The following is a 17209-nucleotide window of genomic DNA, read 5'->3' as shown; positions in this document are numbered from 1 at the left end:
AGTCCGTGCGCCTAGAGCCCATGCTCCGCAACTAGAGAAGCCACCGCAATGCGAAGTCTGCGCACCACAACAAAAGAGTAGCCCCCTCTCAACACAACTAGAGAAAGCCCACAGGCAGCAACGAAGACCCAACGCAGCCATAAATGAATGAATAAATAAAATTAATTGATTAAAAAAAAAGTGAGGGTGGTCTTTTGGAGGACTTGTGTACCCGCTAACCTTGACAGTTGGCTTTAAACTTTGCCATGTGGCTAACTTCATGTAGTCCTCTAGGTTTCATGTTTTCAAATATTAAGGCACAATTCAATGGGGAAAGAATAGTCTTTCAACAAATGAGGCTGAGACAACTGGATATTCATATGCAAAATAATGACGCTGACCCCGTAAATCACACTATATACAAAAATTAACTCAAAATACATCAAAGACTTAAATATAAGAGCTGAAATTATAAAACTCCAAAGAAAACACAGGTGAAAATCTTGTGACCTTGGATTAGGCAATGGTTTCTTAGATAAGACACTAAAAGCACAAGCAATAAGAGAAAAAAATAGATAACTGGACTTCATCACAACTGAAAACTTTTGTGCATCAAAGGACACTAACATAGAGTCAAAAGACAACCCCACAGAATGGGAGAAAATATTTACAAATCATATATCTGATAAGGGTCATCTAGTATCTACAGTATATATAAAGAACTTTTACAACTCATCATTGAAAAGACAAAAAATCCAATTTAAAAATGGGCAAAGGATTTGAATAGACATCTCTCCAAAGGAGATAAACAAATGACCAAGAAGTATATAAAAAGATGTACTACATTATTAGCTATCAGAAAAATGCATATCAAAATCACAAGATACTATTTCATAACCACTAGAATGACTGTAATATAATAAAAGCCAGATGTTACAAGTTGTAGGTGAGGATGTGGAAAAATTGGAACCATCATATACCATTGCTGGGAGTGTAAAATAGTGTAGCCTCTTTGGAAGCAGTCTGGCAGTTCTTCAAAAGGTTAAACATAGTTATCATATGATTCAGCAATTCCACTCCTAGATATATACCCAAGAGAAATGAAAACATACGTCCACACAAAAACTTGTACACTAATATCCACTGCAACATTAATGACAAGATGAAAGGGGAAACAATCCAAATGTTTATCAACTGATGAATGGATAAAGATATTGTGGTAGATTCATACAAGGAATATTATTTGATAATAAAAAATAAAGTATTGATACACGTTGTGACATGGATAAATCTTGAAAACGTTATGCTAAGTGAAATAAGCCAGACACGAAAGGACAAATATTGTCTGATTCCACTTATATGCGTATCTAGAATAGTCAAATTTTATAGTGACAGAAAGTAGAATTGTGGTTACCAGAGGCTAGGTGGAGACAGTAATGGGAAGTAATTGTTTAATGCGTATAGAGTTTCAGTTTGGGACGATGAAAAAGTTCTAAAGATGGATAGTGGTGGGACTTCCCTGGCGGCGCAGTGGTTAAGAATCTGCCTGCCAATGCAGGGGACATTCGATCCCTGGTCCAGGAAGATCCCACATGCCACGGAGCAACTAAATCCCTGTGCCACAGCTACTGAGCCCGCGCGCCACAACTACTGAAGTCTGCACGCCTAGACCCTGTGCTCCGCAACGAGAAGCCACCACAATGAGAAGCACGCACACCACAACGAAGGGTAGCCCCTGCTCACCACAACTAGAGAAAGCCCACGCGCAGCAACAAAGACCCAATGTAGCCAAAAATAAATTAAAAAAAAAAAAAGATGGATAGTGGTAACTGTTGAACAACAATGTAAATGTAATTAAATTAATGCCACTAAATTGTAATGCCACTTAAAAATGGTTAAAATGGTAAACTACCTACCTGGGTGAAGCCAGATTTTCTTCACATACTTCAACTAAAACTACGTATCACAAAAGATTACAAGCAGGAGTGAATATGAAAATCCAGCTGTTTTCTATTAAGCCAGACAAAAAAGTCTGCAAACATTAATGTTAACATGTAATGAGTTTATTTATTTATTATTATTTTAAAAATTTTTTGGCATTTGGTCTTCGTTGCTGCGCGAGACTTTCACTAGTTGCGGCGAGCGGGGGCTACTCTTCATTGCAGTATGTGGGCTTCTCATTGTGGTGGCTTCTCTTGTTGCAGAGCACGGGCTCTAGAGCACAGGCTCAGCAGTTGTGGAGCACAGGTTTAGTTGCTCCACGGCATGTGGGATCCTCCAGACCAGAGATCAAACCCATGTCCCCTGCACTGCCAGGCGGATTCTTAACCACTGCGCCACCAGGGAAGTCCCGAGTTTATTATTTTTAAAGTGAATTACTAAACAGAACAATTTCAGTTTTAATTTGTCATATGGTAATAGATATCAATAGATACAGCCCATATAAATAGAAGCTCTTTGGAGAAAAATATACATACTTTTAGACAGGCACAAAAATATCTGGGAAAAAAGCAAAAGAAATTGTTAATATTGCTATGTTGGGTGTGTAGGACTGAGAAACAGTAGTAGGCAAATGATCTGAGCAGGATTTTTTTCATATTTAATCTTAGGCTTTGTTTGAACTTCATGTTGCTGCAAATGGCATTATTTCATTCTTTTTTATGGCTGAGTAGTATCCCATTGTATATATACACGACATCTTCTTTATCCATTTATCTGTCAATGGACATTTAGGTTGTTTCTTGGCTATTGTGAATAGTGCTGCTTATGAACACAGGGGTGCATGCATCTTTTTGAATTATAGTTTTATCTGGATATGGGCCCAGAAGTGGGATTGCTAGATCGCACAGTAATTCTATTTTTAGTTTTCTGAGGAACCTCCACATTGTTTTCCACAGTGACTGCACGAACTTACATTCCCACCAACAGTGTAGGAGGCTCCCTTTTCTCCACACCCTCTCCAGCATTTGTTATCTGTAGACTTTTTAATGATAGCCATTCTGACCGGTGTAAGATAGTACCTCATTGTAGTTTTGATTTGCATTTCTCTAATAATTAGTGATGTTGAGCATCTTTTCATGTGCCTATTGGCCACCATCTGTATGTCTTCAAATGACAGTTATCTTTATGTATTATTTTTATGAGTTACTAAAAGTGAAAAAATGTAAATATAGCATAATCCCATTTGTGTAACAAGAAAATTATATTTAAATCTATATAGCCATATAAACTAACAAAAATAGTCTGAAAGGATATACACTAAAATTTAACACTAGCTATCCATGAAATGATGGGATTAAGGGTGAGCATTTTCTTCTTAACACTTTGGAATTCTTTTCCTGTGTGGGTGCATGGGTATTTTTGCAACAAGTTTTTAATATTTCTATACGTCATTTCATGTTAAAGCATGGTTGACATTATACCAGATTAGTTGTAAAACAATAAATAAATAAAGCAGGGGCAGCAATAGTAATAAACCAAATCAGAATTTAAAGTAAAAAGCATCATCTGATATTAACAAAGGATATGTTATTACAAGAAAGTTCTAATGGCCACGGGTCTTCATGCATCCAATAAAATAGTCAAACTATATAAAAGTTAGAACATCTCCCCCACCAAATAAACACATAATTTATTAATGCATTTTATTTGCACCATGTACTGTCTTCCCACAGCATACAGAAAAGCATTCTCTTTGATATATTTGTTATTAACATTCGGAAAGTTAATATTATCAGCACACTAAGCAGAGGTGTATATATAAGAAAGTCTGGAAGGACATATAATATACTAAAACATCAAAAGTAGTTATCTCAAGTATGGTTATTAAGAACTTTAATTTTCAACTTTATAAACTCTTAAATTGTTTGCAGACATGTATTGGTTTTGTAATCAGGAAAAAACAAAGATATTACCAATGAAAAATAAAGAAATCTATAAAACCACATTCAAGTTCATCATGTCAAGTAGTCTTATTAAGTAACCAGAAAAAAAGAAACAGATTTTAATTGTACATTTAATAAGCTTGATTGAATACAGACACCAAACCTTCATCCCACAAAAAACACATTCCTTGACAACCACTGTTGTTGATAGTGGTTACTTCTAGGAAAGAAGGGAAAGAAAGGGAGGGGGTGCAGACAGGATGACATGCAAGCAACTGACAATGGGGGCTTCAATTTTATCTATATTTGTTTAAGAGAAATTTGAAACAAGTATTGCAAAATGCCTGCTTTCAGGAGCTGGATGGTAGGTACATGGTGGCTCCTTTTATCTCTATATTTTTCTCTAAATTTTAAGAATTTAATTTTTAAAAAATATATATTTCATAATGTTATTAAATGACAAGAACCTTAACATATAAATATTAAATTATATAAATAAAATGAAAGATTAATATGAAAAGGATAAACAAAAAAAAATAAGCTACTAGGAATTCCAAATATGTTTCTAAATAACTCTTGGGCCAAAGAAGAAAATGAAAAACTTTTAAAATACAGTTTCAGAAGAAAATTCACAGCCTTAAATGCAAGAAAGAGTACAAATAAAGCTGCAAAAATCATAATGCTAAAAAAAGGAACGTAAACCTACAAAAGTATGAAAAAATACATTAAAGAGAGATTTTGCTTAATAAACAGAAAAAAAAGAACTGATAAATATAAGAGCTTTTCATAAACAAAACAAATAAAATAAACTAGTCTCCAGCAAGTCTTGTTTTTAAAAAAGGAAAATAAGCGTAATAAAAACAATGAGAAGAGAGGATAATAGAACAGACACAGAAGAGAGTAAATGATATGCTGCTTTGTATAGCCTATGCTAAATAACCTGGAAATCTCTAAGAAAAAAGCATCTTCTAAGAAAGCTTATCAACAAGTAGATTATGAATAATGGGGAAACCATGAAGAAGTTAATAAAGAACAGGCAGAAATAAGTTTTCAAGTGCTTTCTTTAAAATCTATGCTATCTAGGCTTCTCAACTCATTTTATCAAGTCAGTCATTTTATAAAGCCAGCATCTGCTTGAAATCAAAGCCTAACAAGGACACAACACCAGAGCAACATCATTCCCTCTGCCTAAAATGCATTCCCCTTAAATGTTGACATTCATTATTCCTTTTCATCATTCAGGTGTCAGCTCAAATATAACCTCCCCAGAAAGGCCTTACTTGACCACCCTATTAAAATAACTTTCCTGATCCTCTTTGTTCTATTTTCTATACTCATCTTATTCATAGCATTTATTGCAAAGTTAAATTACCTAGAATTAAGCTCCATGAGAGTAGGGACTTCGTCTTATTTGCTGGCATAGTGCCAGAGCCTAGAATTTAATTGCTCAAAAATAGTGCTGAATAACTAAACATCACTTAGGAGTATATTTTCAGAAGTCCAGCACCCTATTCAAATAATATACCATAATTAAACAGTAATTTCAACAGATATGAAAAGGGTGCTTGATTAAATTCAACATCCGCGCTTGATATATATTAATATACCAAGAATGGAAGAAGAGTCAATAAATATTTTAAATTCAACATCCGCGCTTGATATATATTAATATACCAAGAATGGAAGAAGAGTCAATAAATATTTGAGAGCCTAAGACGTACTAGGATCAAATTTATATGCTGGGAATACAGCAGTTAACAAAACCAAAAGAACTCTGCTCTCATGGAGCTTATTACATTCTAGTAGTTCTATCTCAAAATAATAACGTAACCAGCAACATACCTGATAATAAAACATCACAGGCATTATAGCGAGGACAAGATGTCTGCTATTACCATTATTAATTGAGACTGCTCTGAAGTTCTAGCCAATTCAATATCAAAAAAAATGAAAGATCCATATACTGAAAAAAAAAATCATGCAGTTGCAGATGATACAACTATCTAGAAAATCCAAAAGAATAAATTATAAAATATGTAAGAAAAAGGTTCACATGATGGTATCTGGTTACAAATCAAATATTTAAAAACCAGTATTTTTCTCGAAGAGTAATTAAGAAAAAATAAAGAGAGAGGGACACTATACTGAGAGATTTGGTCACAATCTTTTCTATGATTTTATAAACTTTGATCATAAAATTCACCTTTCTCACAAATTTGTTTTTAAAGACTAAAGAGCTGTAAATCTGAAAAAACATCTATTGAGAGAAGATTCCTGCTGTGAAAAAAATACGTGTCACCTGCCATCCACTGGCAATTCCACCCAGAAGCAGGCATCCAAGACAGCCCTGCGTGGTGACTGCAGGCTCCTTTGTGATAGCAAGACAGTAGAGAAAGGAAAAGCCTTAACAGGGCGGTGGGGTTTTTTAATGGTATACTCATAGAGGAGACCTGCTATACAGGATGAATGAACCGAGCTAAAATGTATCCAAAATGGATAATCTCAAAACTTAACATGGATTGCAAAAGGAGGGACTTTGCAGAAAAGGTACAGTTTGTTACCTTTCACAAAAATTTTCAGACATTCATAAAAAAACAAAGAAACAAACAAAAAAAACACGTGTCTTTGAGATTTGTTATCATACCAGGGAAAAAGAAATATAAGTAAGCTCACAATGAATCCTATTATACCTCTATGTTCCAGTTATGCTGTTCCAAGGTATGGCGACATTGATCCATAGATTCTATGCCAGTCAGATCCTGAAAGATTAAAAACAAAAAGTTACTTAGGGAAAAACCAACAGTACATATTGGATATTTTTACTCCTAATAGAATACTTATGAATACCGCTGGGAAAATAAAGTTTTGAAGGCAGATATTCAAGTATGGTAAAATGTCACTATTCAGAATTTATTCAGTCAGTTATTGTAGATGTTACTCCCATACAACAAAAAAAAATGAAAATTCCTTGTCTTTTAAAACTTCAAGGCTTTCAAGACTACTTGATCAAAATCAATATTCTCTCAAATTCAAGTTTAAAAAATGAAAGACTTCTTCAACCTCTGTGCCCAGCAAAATAGTCTTTAATGCTAAACATCTATTGTTTATCATACTGATATAAAAATGCAGGTTTTCTGCAAATGTAATGGCTTTCACTAACTTACATCATTTTACCTATTAGCTTATAATGCAAAATGTGTAAAACTTTTTATCAAAGGAAGTCTGTAATTCAGATGCTTCCCTCCAATATGTACTTTCCCTACTCCCTTCTCCTTGTACTATTCTTAGGTTTCACTTTGTCTATGACCAAATTTCCTTCTCTGGCTCTTCTCCTATCCCCTCTAAATGTAGAAATTTCCCTAAGGATGTGTCTGTCCTTGGCTTTTGCCTCTTCCTGGCAATCCTCAATGACCCTTTCTACTCAAATGACTCATAAATTTCTGGACCTGTCATCTTTTCTGAAGTTTAGCAGCACGTTTCCAATAGCCTATTCAACATTTCTACCTAGATGTGGCACCAGTACCACAAATGCATCATTTAAAACCACTGTATGTGTTAATGACATCACCATCTTCCAAAATATACAGGCAAATATGACATCTGGAACCTCAGCCTCATTTTTGAGTACTCTATCCCTTGAACTACATACTTCATCAGTAATCAAGTTCTGACTGTTTTCTATATCTATAATCACATTTCCATTCCCTGAGCCGGCATCTTCAATCAAGCTTTAATGACACCTCAAGTGAATTGTCAAAATAATTAATTTCTCCTCCTCTTTCTAACTCTTCCCCACCTCCCCTGGTCTCCCCACTCCCCTGTGTGTGTGTTATTTCTCTGCTCAAAAGTTTTCAGCTGACTGGATAATAAAATCCAAAATCCTTAGCTTGGCATTCAATTGTTTCTATAATGTAGCCCCAACCTAGCTTTCTACATTATTTTCTATTTCCCTTTAGGTATCCGATACTCAACAAATCTAACAGCTTATGTGTACACCTAATGACCAGAATTTCCACAGAGCTAAATTCTAGCCTTCCTTCAAGGTCTAATACAAAAGTCAAACCCATCCATCCATCCTTTCATGCAACACATGTCTACTGTTATTTCCTATTCTGTGTATTACTTACTATGTCCAGGGATATAGGGATGAATACAATACAGCCTCTATCCTCAAGAAATTCCTCTTAATAACCAGCAAGCAACAGGAAAAAGAGATTGATCTCAACCTGCTAAGAATGTCGTAACATGTACTGGTGAGTCAGGAGCCTGAGATTCTCGCTTTGGTTCTGTGCCCTGTGATCAGCGACCAAGCATGCTTTAATTCTAGCTTCCTTTATGTACAACATGAGGGATTTAATTTGGACTATTTGACTACCCTTTCCAAAGCTTAGAAGAAAAAAACCAAAAACTGAACTTTGCATTCTTTAGGTATGCAGTTGTTTATTTTTTTAAATTACACAAGTAGTATAGAAACTTTGCTTTTTTCTTTAAGCTGAACTATTTATTTATTTATTTATTTATGGCTGCGTTGGTTCTTTGTTGCTGCGCACCGGCTTTCTCTAGTTGCGGCGAGTGGGAGCTACACTTCGTTGTGGTGCGTAGGCTTCTCATTGTGGTGGCTTCTCTTGTTGTGGAGCACAGGCTCTAGGTGTGCAGGCTTCAGTAGTTGTGGCTTACGGGCTCAGTAGTTGTGGTTTGTGAGGTCTAGAGAGCAGGCTCAGTATTTGTGGTGCATGGGCTTAGTTGCTCCGTGGCACATGGGATGTTCCTGGACCAGGGCTCGAGCCCATGTCCCCTGCATTGGCAGGCGGATTCTTAACCACTGTGACACCAGGGAAGTCCCTGCTAATATATTTTTATGTTTAAAATACTACAAAATTTTCAATACTGCAATTGGAAAGCTCTGTTAAGAACTCTAGAGCTCTATTAAGAACCACTGGCTTTGACAGCTCTGACAATGTGGATTTTTTCCTGACCCCCGCGGGCCTCTTACCAGTTTGGCTATTGCCTTCTGGCTCATAATAGGATCGCCTTTAACTTTTGATTTCCTTACAGCCCATTGCAGATAACTGGGATGTCCAGGGTTCCACTCCCTCTCTGTACATTCTCTTTAAGAATTGGACTTTACTTTTACCTTCTTCTCAGGGTATGAATGACTACTCTGTCTTTACCAAAAATGTTTTCTACCTCTCTTATGAACCTATTATTTTCTATCAGCTATTATGACTATTTACACTCATTCTACTGCCTTATCAGAGGATGCATGCTCCTTAAGAGCAGTGTCTGTGATTCATCTCTATATAATGCTCCCCAGTACCTACACACAGTTAAGGGCTTAAAAGGCTGCAGAAAAAGTCTGTCCGAGTTAAAAAGACCTTTTAGTATAAGCTTCAATAATCATAGCTACTAAAGTGAAATCCTCTAGAAAATGTCACCAAAACTCATTGTACATTAATACCCTGGGGTTTTAATTAAGCTCCATCTAGTCAGAACTAGATGCTAAGCTGGCTGTTAAAAATACATATTTGCAGACTCTTCCTGGAGATCAATAAGTCAGGGATGGAGCCAAGGAATCAGTGGGTTTTTTGAAAAGCTCCTCAGTTGATTCTAATGTACAGCGAGGCCAGGAAATCCATGGTACTGTACAATTCTAAGTGGGACCAGAGATTATACGTCACTTATTAAAATAACTTTTTAAAAAAGGGGTTATGAACACTGTAGGAGAGAACAATCAGGGTAACTGCACATCTTCAGTATACTGAAATACTTAACCTAATGCAAGCAAAACCCTTTTATTGTATAAGTAGTGAATCAGGGTAAACTAGAAGCCCAACTTGAATAAGCCTGCTTTTCAGTCACTACTGATGAGTATTAAAAACATGCACTAGCAATATGCTAGGAAAGGACTATTCATATATCAACAAATATTCACTGATCTGGTATTCTAGATATCCAGGATACAAATACAGTCCCTGCACTCATTAGGCTTGTATCCTACTAGAGAGAGACTGAGCAAAACAAACCACACACATAGAGAAAATAAATGAACAAAAATTTAGGCTGGGGGATTCCTTAGGATAGGGTGCTCAAAGAAGGACTCTCCAAGGAGATAACATTTCAGGAGAGACCTGATGAAAGATAAGGGTCCAGTCATGGGAAAATATGTGGGAAGACTATTCCAGGCAAAAGGACAAATGCAAAAACTCTGAGACAAATGGATACATGACACTATGCATTTGTCAAAACCCACAGAACTTTACAGCAGAGTGAACCTTAATGTACAGAAATTTAAAAAATAATTTAGAAGGTGAGAGGATCCCAGGATGGAACACAGACTGTGACAAAATAATCTAATGGTATTAAAAATATATGAAACAACCTCACTGAATGGGGTGGGAGGAAAAGGTGTTAACCTAAAACTCTGGAAATGAGTGAAGTCTGTAAGACTAAAGGCAAAAGGAACTGCACACAAGCACTGTGCTCTAGCTGACAGAGTTGGTTCACTGTATATGTTCATTCTGAAGCACTATATCCATATACTTATACTGGAAATGAACAATAAAACAGAGAGTGGGAGCCAGTTTTCTCATTGTTGAAGTGGGAAGTTACAGATAGTCGAGGGGAGAAGGCTGGAATGATCCATGTGGGTGAGAGTTGGAAACATCTGAATCAACTCATTTTTAAGTTTAATTTAGACAGATGGCTGCATATAGAACTAGTTAGCTTAGCATACACATATGTATGTCTTTGCTCTATCAGCTGAGAGGGCCTAGAGGCAACAACACACACCCCAATAGCAAGCACACATAATGCCCAGATTCTGGTTTATAATACTGTTCTCCAATAAAAGGAACCAGGTTCCTTGGAGAAATGGCTAATTCTAGGACCGGAGCAAAAAATACACAAGATGAGCCTGGAGAATCCTGTAGTTCCAGAAAGTAAAGGAGTGCTCAAAAAACCCCATAATGATGGGAATATATCAAAGTGATACAGGAATCAACTGAAAGAGCACCCAATGGCCAAAGCTGGTACAATTTGAGCAAGAAAATAAAGTAGTAATAGGTTACAATCCAAAGTACCAAATAAACATCCTTGAGTCCATATGAACAGAAATACATGACTGAATAAATAAATAAATGGGGGAGAATAGACAAATCCTGTGCAGAATTCCAAATAACTATGTAGATAGATACTTTGCCTTCTAGGAGGTGGAACATAACTCTTCACTCCTTAGGTATGTATGGGCTGTGCATAGTGACTTCCTTCCAAAGAGTACAGTACGGAAAAGGAGGAAAAAAGATTAACTTCATAGTGGAGAAACCTGACAAACACTACCTGAGCAAGATGATCAAGGTCAACATCAATAGCGATAAATCCTGTTGATAATATGTACCCTTGATAAAATGTAATGAAAAGGCACTTTACCTCTGTGGTCTTCCTCCCCAAACCCCAAACTCCAGCCTCATCATGAGAAAAACATCACAAAAATCCCAATTGAGGGACAACCCACAAAATACATGACCAGTGCTCCTCAAACTGTCAAGGTCATCAAAAACCAGGAAGAGTCTGAGAAACTGTCACAGGCAAGAGGAGCCTAAGAAGGCATAGTCACTAAATGTAAGGTGGGATCCCAGAACAGAAAAAGGACATTAGGTAAAAACTAAAGAAATCTGAATAAAGTGTGGACTTTAGTTAATAATAATGCAATAATACTGGTTCATTAATTGTGACAAATGTACCAAACTAGTATGTAAGATGTTAATAAGGAACACTGAGTGAAGGTATATGGGAAGTCTGCATACTATTTTTAAAAGTTTTCTGTAAATCTAAATCTATTCTAAAATAAAAAGTTTATTTAAAAAGTGGAAAAACAGGACTTCCTGGTGGCACAGTGGTTAACAATCCGCTTGCCAATGCATGGGCCACGGGTTCGAGCCCTGGTCCAGGAAGATCCCACATGCTGTGGAGCAACTAAGCCTGTGCACCACAACCACTGAACCTGCGCTCTAGAGCCTGCGAGCCACAACTACTAAGCCCACGTGCCACAACTAAGGAAGCCTGTGCACCTAGAGCCCATGCTCCATAACAAGAGAAGCCACTGCAATGAGAAGCCCGCGCACCGCAACGAAAAGTAGCTCCCGCTCACCCCAACTAGAGAAAGCCTGTGCGCAACGAAGACCCAACACAGCCAAAAAAAAAAAAAAGTGGAAAAACAAAACAAAACAAAACAAAACTGGGGTGGGAGAGACACATCTGAGACAGAACAAGCTTGGCAAGTTGGCAGATAAGGTCTGAGAAGTAGGCAGGGTAGGGAAAGTTCATCTAGGGTCATGTTTCTCAACCCTGCTTGCACATCAGAAGCATCTGAGGGGAACCTACAGCTATCTAGACACCTCCCCCCCACAAAAGCAATTTAATCAGATTCTCTGAATATGCAGGCTAGGCACAGGTAAATTTTTTCCTGGAAGGGAAGGAGCTTCCAGCTGAGTCTAATGTACAGTCAGAGTTGAGAATCACTAACCCAGAGCCTTACTTCGAAGTTCAGCAGGAGTGTCATGACCATATGTAGCCAGTCATTCTGGCTGCTTTGTGAATTGACTGTAGAGGGCATGACAGAGAGCAAGAAACAGCAAGGATACTATACAGGAATCCTAGGGAAAGAGAATGCTGGTTTAGCATAGGATCGTAGCAGTGAAAAGGGAAGGAAGAGGATAGATTGAGGTTATATTGTAAAGACAGAGCCAAGAAGATTGGATAAAATGTGGAAGTAGAAGAGAAATATTAAGATACAGTGTTCAAAAAAATTAGGAGGAAAAGTGGAAACAGACCGCCGAAGATGAATGCACTCTTATTCATTATATCATGATGCTAAATGCATCGTGCGGGCATGGATTTCCTGACCTCAAAGCTAGCCAACAGGATCCAAAAATGAAAAACATGCCGAACTCATCTGGCACTCACTGTCTGAAAACAGATGTAACTCATAACCTAGACATGGGTTGGCTACCTGGGTTTTCTCTCAGTTTTGTACTTTAAAAAACCTAGTATAAGTTAGGTTAAGACAGTTTAAATACTAGAGAAAGATGAGGAAGGGAGAGGTTTCCCTGTGGTCACAACTACTACCACTTCCCTGTATTCCAAGAAAAGGATTTAGAGTTTTGATTCAATCTCCTTTCCAAACTTAAAAACAAACAAACAAAAACAAACATACAGGGGGAACTGATTAATGGTCTTTGCTTCTCCTTTCTAGACTGTAAGCATCTTGACAAAAATCCATTCACCTTCGCTTTCTGATCTTCGTAGGACTCTTCTGGTGTTTTCTCTCCTGGCTTGGGAACCAATCTTTCCACCTCATTCTTTCCACTAACCAGCCCCACCTTTCACACATCACTGCATACAGTCAAGGTTTGGGGAGATTTCTCAATTTTCTCTTCTCCATGAGAGTCTTCTCTCCAGGATATGTACAAATTTGAGCATTCTTACTTATTATACCAAGTACTCCTTTATGCATTAGTCTCCCTACCCATTTTAATGATTATATAATATTCTAATTGGCTAAAACAATTTACATATAGATTTTGCAACTGCTTCTGATGTTCTGCTATTAAAACAGCACTTTGATGAACATTTCTGTTTATAAAGTTTCTCTGTATTTAGGCTTTTACCCCTTAGGATCCAGTTAAAATTATGGGCCAAGGAATATACATTTTTTTCCCCCACATTCTCAGTTTTCCCTGAGAGGAATATACATATTTTTATGTTCTTGATACATACTGCTAAAATGCACTTTAAAAGAACTATTCCAATTTACATTGAATAGGGCTGGTTTCAACGTGAGTCAAAAACTAAATATGTGTCAAGCCAATAGTCATTTCAGTGCCAATTAAGCTTTGCAATGCCAGCTTTGTTCAAAAAGAAAGAATATTACAGGTTTGGCTGGAGACACTGTATTAGCTTTGCTACCAATTCTCTCCTCAGCAATAACATGTTTGGCTATAAGCACTTACAGAAGAGAGATGAAACACAGAAGTTGAGGGAATTTTATATTTAATAACCTCAGTCATTGGTTTCAAGCTCCTCCCAAACTAATTTCTTTAGAACTCAGCAGGCTGTAATTCTTTTAATAGGAACTTTCTTTTGAAAAGAGAACCCATTTATCTCTCTATCCCCTAGACCTAGTGTAGTGCCTTAGCATACAGTAGAAAATGTTTAAATGAACATCTTGCCCTCATGCCAATGATCAACTTTTACTTCTTTATCTCTCTCTAGTTTTTAAACATTGTTCTTTTCATTATCACTCATTTATTCCTACTTTGTGTAAGGAACTATACAGTTTCCTCAACAATCCCATGAGATAGTGCCATCATACCCATTATCAGTTGAGAATATCGAGACTCTTTAAAAAGAATTATGTGGAAGACACCGCGCACTAATTCAGGTACACAGTAAGTGATCAATAAAGGTTAGCTAAATCTGTAATTTCACCTAACTGGCCTGCTCTTCAGAACTCTGGTTTACATTTAGATCTACTGACATCTGAGGTGATCTGAGATGGTACCGGACAAAAGAGCTTCAAGGAGTAGAAAGTTTAACTTTGGCACCTCCTTCTCCCTCTAATCTTTCAGGACCAGTGTGTACCACAAATCCCCTATTCAGGCAGGCCCATCCAAGTCTGTCTCACTGAGAAATATCCCTTGTTCCAAGATGATCTCTCCCTTCCGCCTCCCCTCAAAGCTCTCAAAGCTAACTCCTCTTCAATGAATTGCCCTCTCAAGGATTTAGCATAATGTTACATTTAGTTACATCAATTTACACAAATGTAACAGACTGACAGCATTAGTAGGAGAAAGGAAGTACTTACCTTTAGGGCAAAAAAGACCCAGAACCCCAAATCAATCTCTAACTAGCAAAATGCATAGGGGAGATTGGAGGGATGTGTGTGAACCATTCTATATCCTTCTCCTATTCCAACCTTAGTCTAACTTCCTCCTCCCAAATCAGATGACAGTAGGATGTCAACACCACTTGGCAACCTACATCTGAAATATTGTGATCCTCGATCTATCTCTTGCTTAAGTATAACTGAAGGAAGGTACCACAAACAACAGACGTACAGTGTTGTAACCAGATGTCTCATTCAACTATTTGGATAGGGATTGGGTAACGAGTTAATCACTCTACAGTAATCACTAGAGTGCTTACCTAAGAAGTGTTTCTTTCCACACCTCATCTGTTTATTATACTAACAAACACTGCAGGAGGCTGAGTTGAAATCTAAGTACTCTCTAAATTCCACTTGGCTTGTTGGCTCTAGCTTGTTGAGGATGCATATTTTAACTTGTTTTCAGTTATTCCCAGAGAGAAACTTGGGAAAAAGCAGAGATCTTTGTTCTCTCTTTCCTGCAACACAGATAGCTTTGCTTTATGCAATAAGCAGTATGCTCTCACTAGTAGTGGCAGGAGAAATGGAATTTGAAGTCCTTTAAGGAAGTAAAGTGATCACACCTCGGCTCTAATCTGTAACTAAAGCTCTTACACTCAGATCTTTATTATTCACATTTAATTACTGATTTACCAAATTAAATACCAGCGGCTTCCATTTCCTAAGCACCTATTACTATGTAATAGGCAATGCAAGTAATAAAGCCCTCATTTTCACCGAGAAACCCAAGGATTCAAGAGGTTATATACTTTGTGTAAGAATATCCTTGTTTAAGAATAATGATAAGTGGTGGAGCCAAGACTGAAACCTAGAATAACTATGTCCAAAGTCCAGGTTGTCTCCTATGCTATACTGCCTCCCATTATTTAACTAATTCATCTTAGAAAACAAGAAGTTTTCAATAAATTCTCAATTTGGAAAATTTCAACAAAATTTTCATTCAACTGAGAATAAAACATCTGGAATTCTTCCAATTTTCACATTAAAGAGTAAAGATAAACTGAGGACAATATTTCAACCCCTCATTTTGCATAAAAGGAAACTGAGGCTTAGCAAAGTGAACAAGCTTTCCCAAGTCACAGAGCATGAAGGTGGCAGAACGGTCCAGTCTTCTTATTCCCAGTCTCTTCTATCATCACTGTACCTACCGGTAGCTAAGAAACAGCTCATAGATGTACATAAAATTTTTCTCCTTTATGCCCAGGGTCAACAATTAAGTTTTGTTCTTTTGAGTTTGGTGTCAAATAAGACTGGAAAATGCTGCTTATCAAATCCCCTTTCTGGAAATTCCCAATACATCTTTTAAAGGCTTTGAAAAGTCCTGCCTTTACTTAAAAAGAAAAAAAATTTTAACTTCACCTAAAGGAAGGTCTTATCCAAGCAATTAAGAGTAGGTGGAATAAGTGGTGGACCTTTGTTGGAAATTTAGAAGACACCAGAATCTTGAATAATCCTTCATTCTAATTCTACTAGCTGGGTGAACTCAGGCATCTTTCTGAGGTTCAGTTTCTTTCTTTTTTTTTTTAATTTATTTTTGGCTGTGTTGGGTCTTTGTCACTGTGCAGGGGCTTTCTCTAGTTGCGGCAAGCAGGGGCTACTCTTTGTTGTGGTGCGTGGGCTTCTCATTGCGGTGGCTATTCTTGTTGAGGAGCATGGGCTCTAGGTGCGTGGGCTTCAGCAGTTGTGACACGCAGGCTCAGCAGTTGTTGCTCGCGGGCTCTAGAGCGTGGGCTCAGTAGTTATGGTGCATGGGCTTAGTTGCTCCGTGGCATGTGGGATCTTCCTGGACCAGGGATCGAACCCGTATCCCCTGCATTGGCAGGCGGATTCTTAACCATTGCGCCACCAGGGAAGTCACAAGGTTGTTTCCTTATTGGTAAAATGTAAATTAAAATACTAATTAACCCACTGGGTTGTAAAGATTAAGTGTAGAATGCTCAATTTAGCTATTATTTTTAAGAAACATGAAGGAAACATTAAAAATGAGAATGTTATAATGAAACTATACTTAGTTCATGTGGACAAGGAAGACATCTGTACATCAACTAAGATGACCATGTGGATTTTTCCCTTCATTATTTAATGTGGAGTATTACACGGATAGAATTTCACATGTTGAAGCATTCTTGGCATTCCAGAGATAAATCCCACTTGGTTATGGTGTATAATCCTTTTAATATGCTGCTGAATTCAGTTTGCTAGTATTTGGTCGAGGATTTTTGCATTAATGTTTATAAGGGATATTGGTCTGTAGTTTTTTAGCAGTACCTGGGTATGGCGGTAACGCTGGCTTCAAAGAATGAGTTAGAAAGTGTTCCCTCCTTTTCAATGTTTTAAAAAAGTTGGAGAAGGACTGGAATTAGTTCTTTAAATTTGTTTGGTAGAATTCACCAGTGAAGCCATC

General features: G+C 37.2%; 1 protein-coding gene across 1 annotated transcript in view; it reads right to left on the bottom strand.

Moving 5' to 3' along the window:
* FAF2 (Fas associated factor family member 2) overlaps nucleotides 1-17209 on the bottom strand; it is a 57326-nt gene that overhangs the window by 17249 nt on the left and 22868 nt on the right. Inside the window, exon 2 of the mRNA XM_065874317.1 lies at nucleotides 6554-6622. Within this exon, the coding sequence (XP_065730389.1) occupies nucleotides 6554-6622 (69 nt within the window). The remainder of the gene's footprint in view (nucleotides 1-6553; nucleotides 6623-17209) is intronic.

Source organism: Phocoena phocoena, chromosome 3, assembly GCF_963924675.1.
Source record: "Phocoena phocoena chromosome 3, mPhoPho1.1, whole genome shotgun sequence".
In the NCBI taxonomy this organism is placed as follows: Eukaryota; Metazoa; Chordata; class Mammalia; order Artiodactyla; family Phocoenidae; genus Phocoena; species Phocoena phocoena.
The sequence above is the reverse complement of the archived record's forward strand: the minus strand, read 5'-3'. Positions and strand labels throughout refer to the sequence as shown.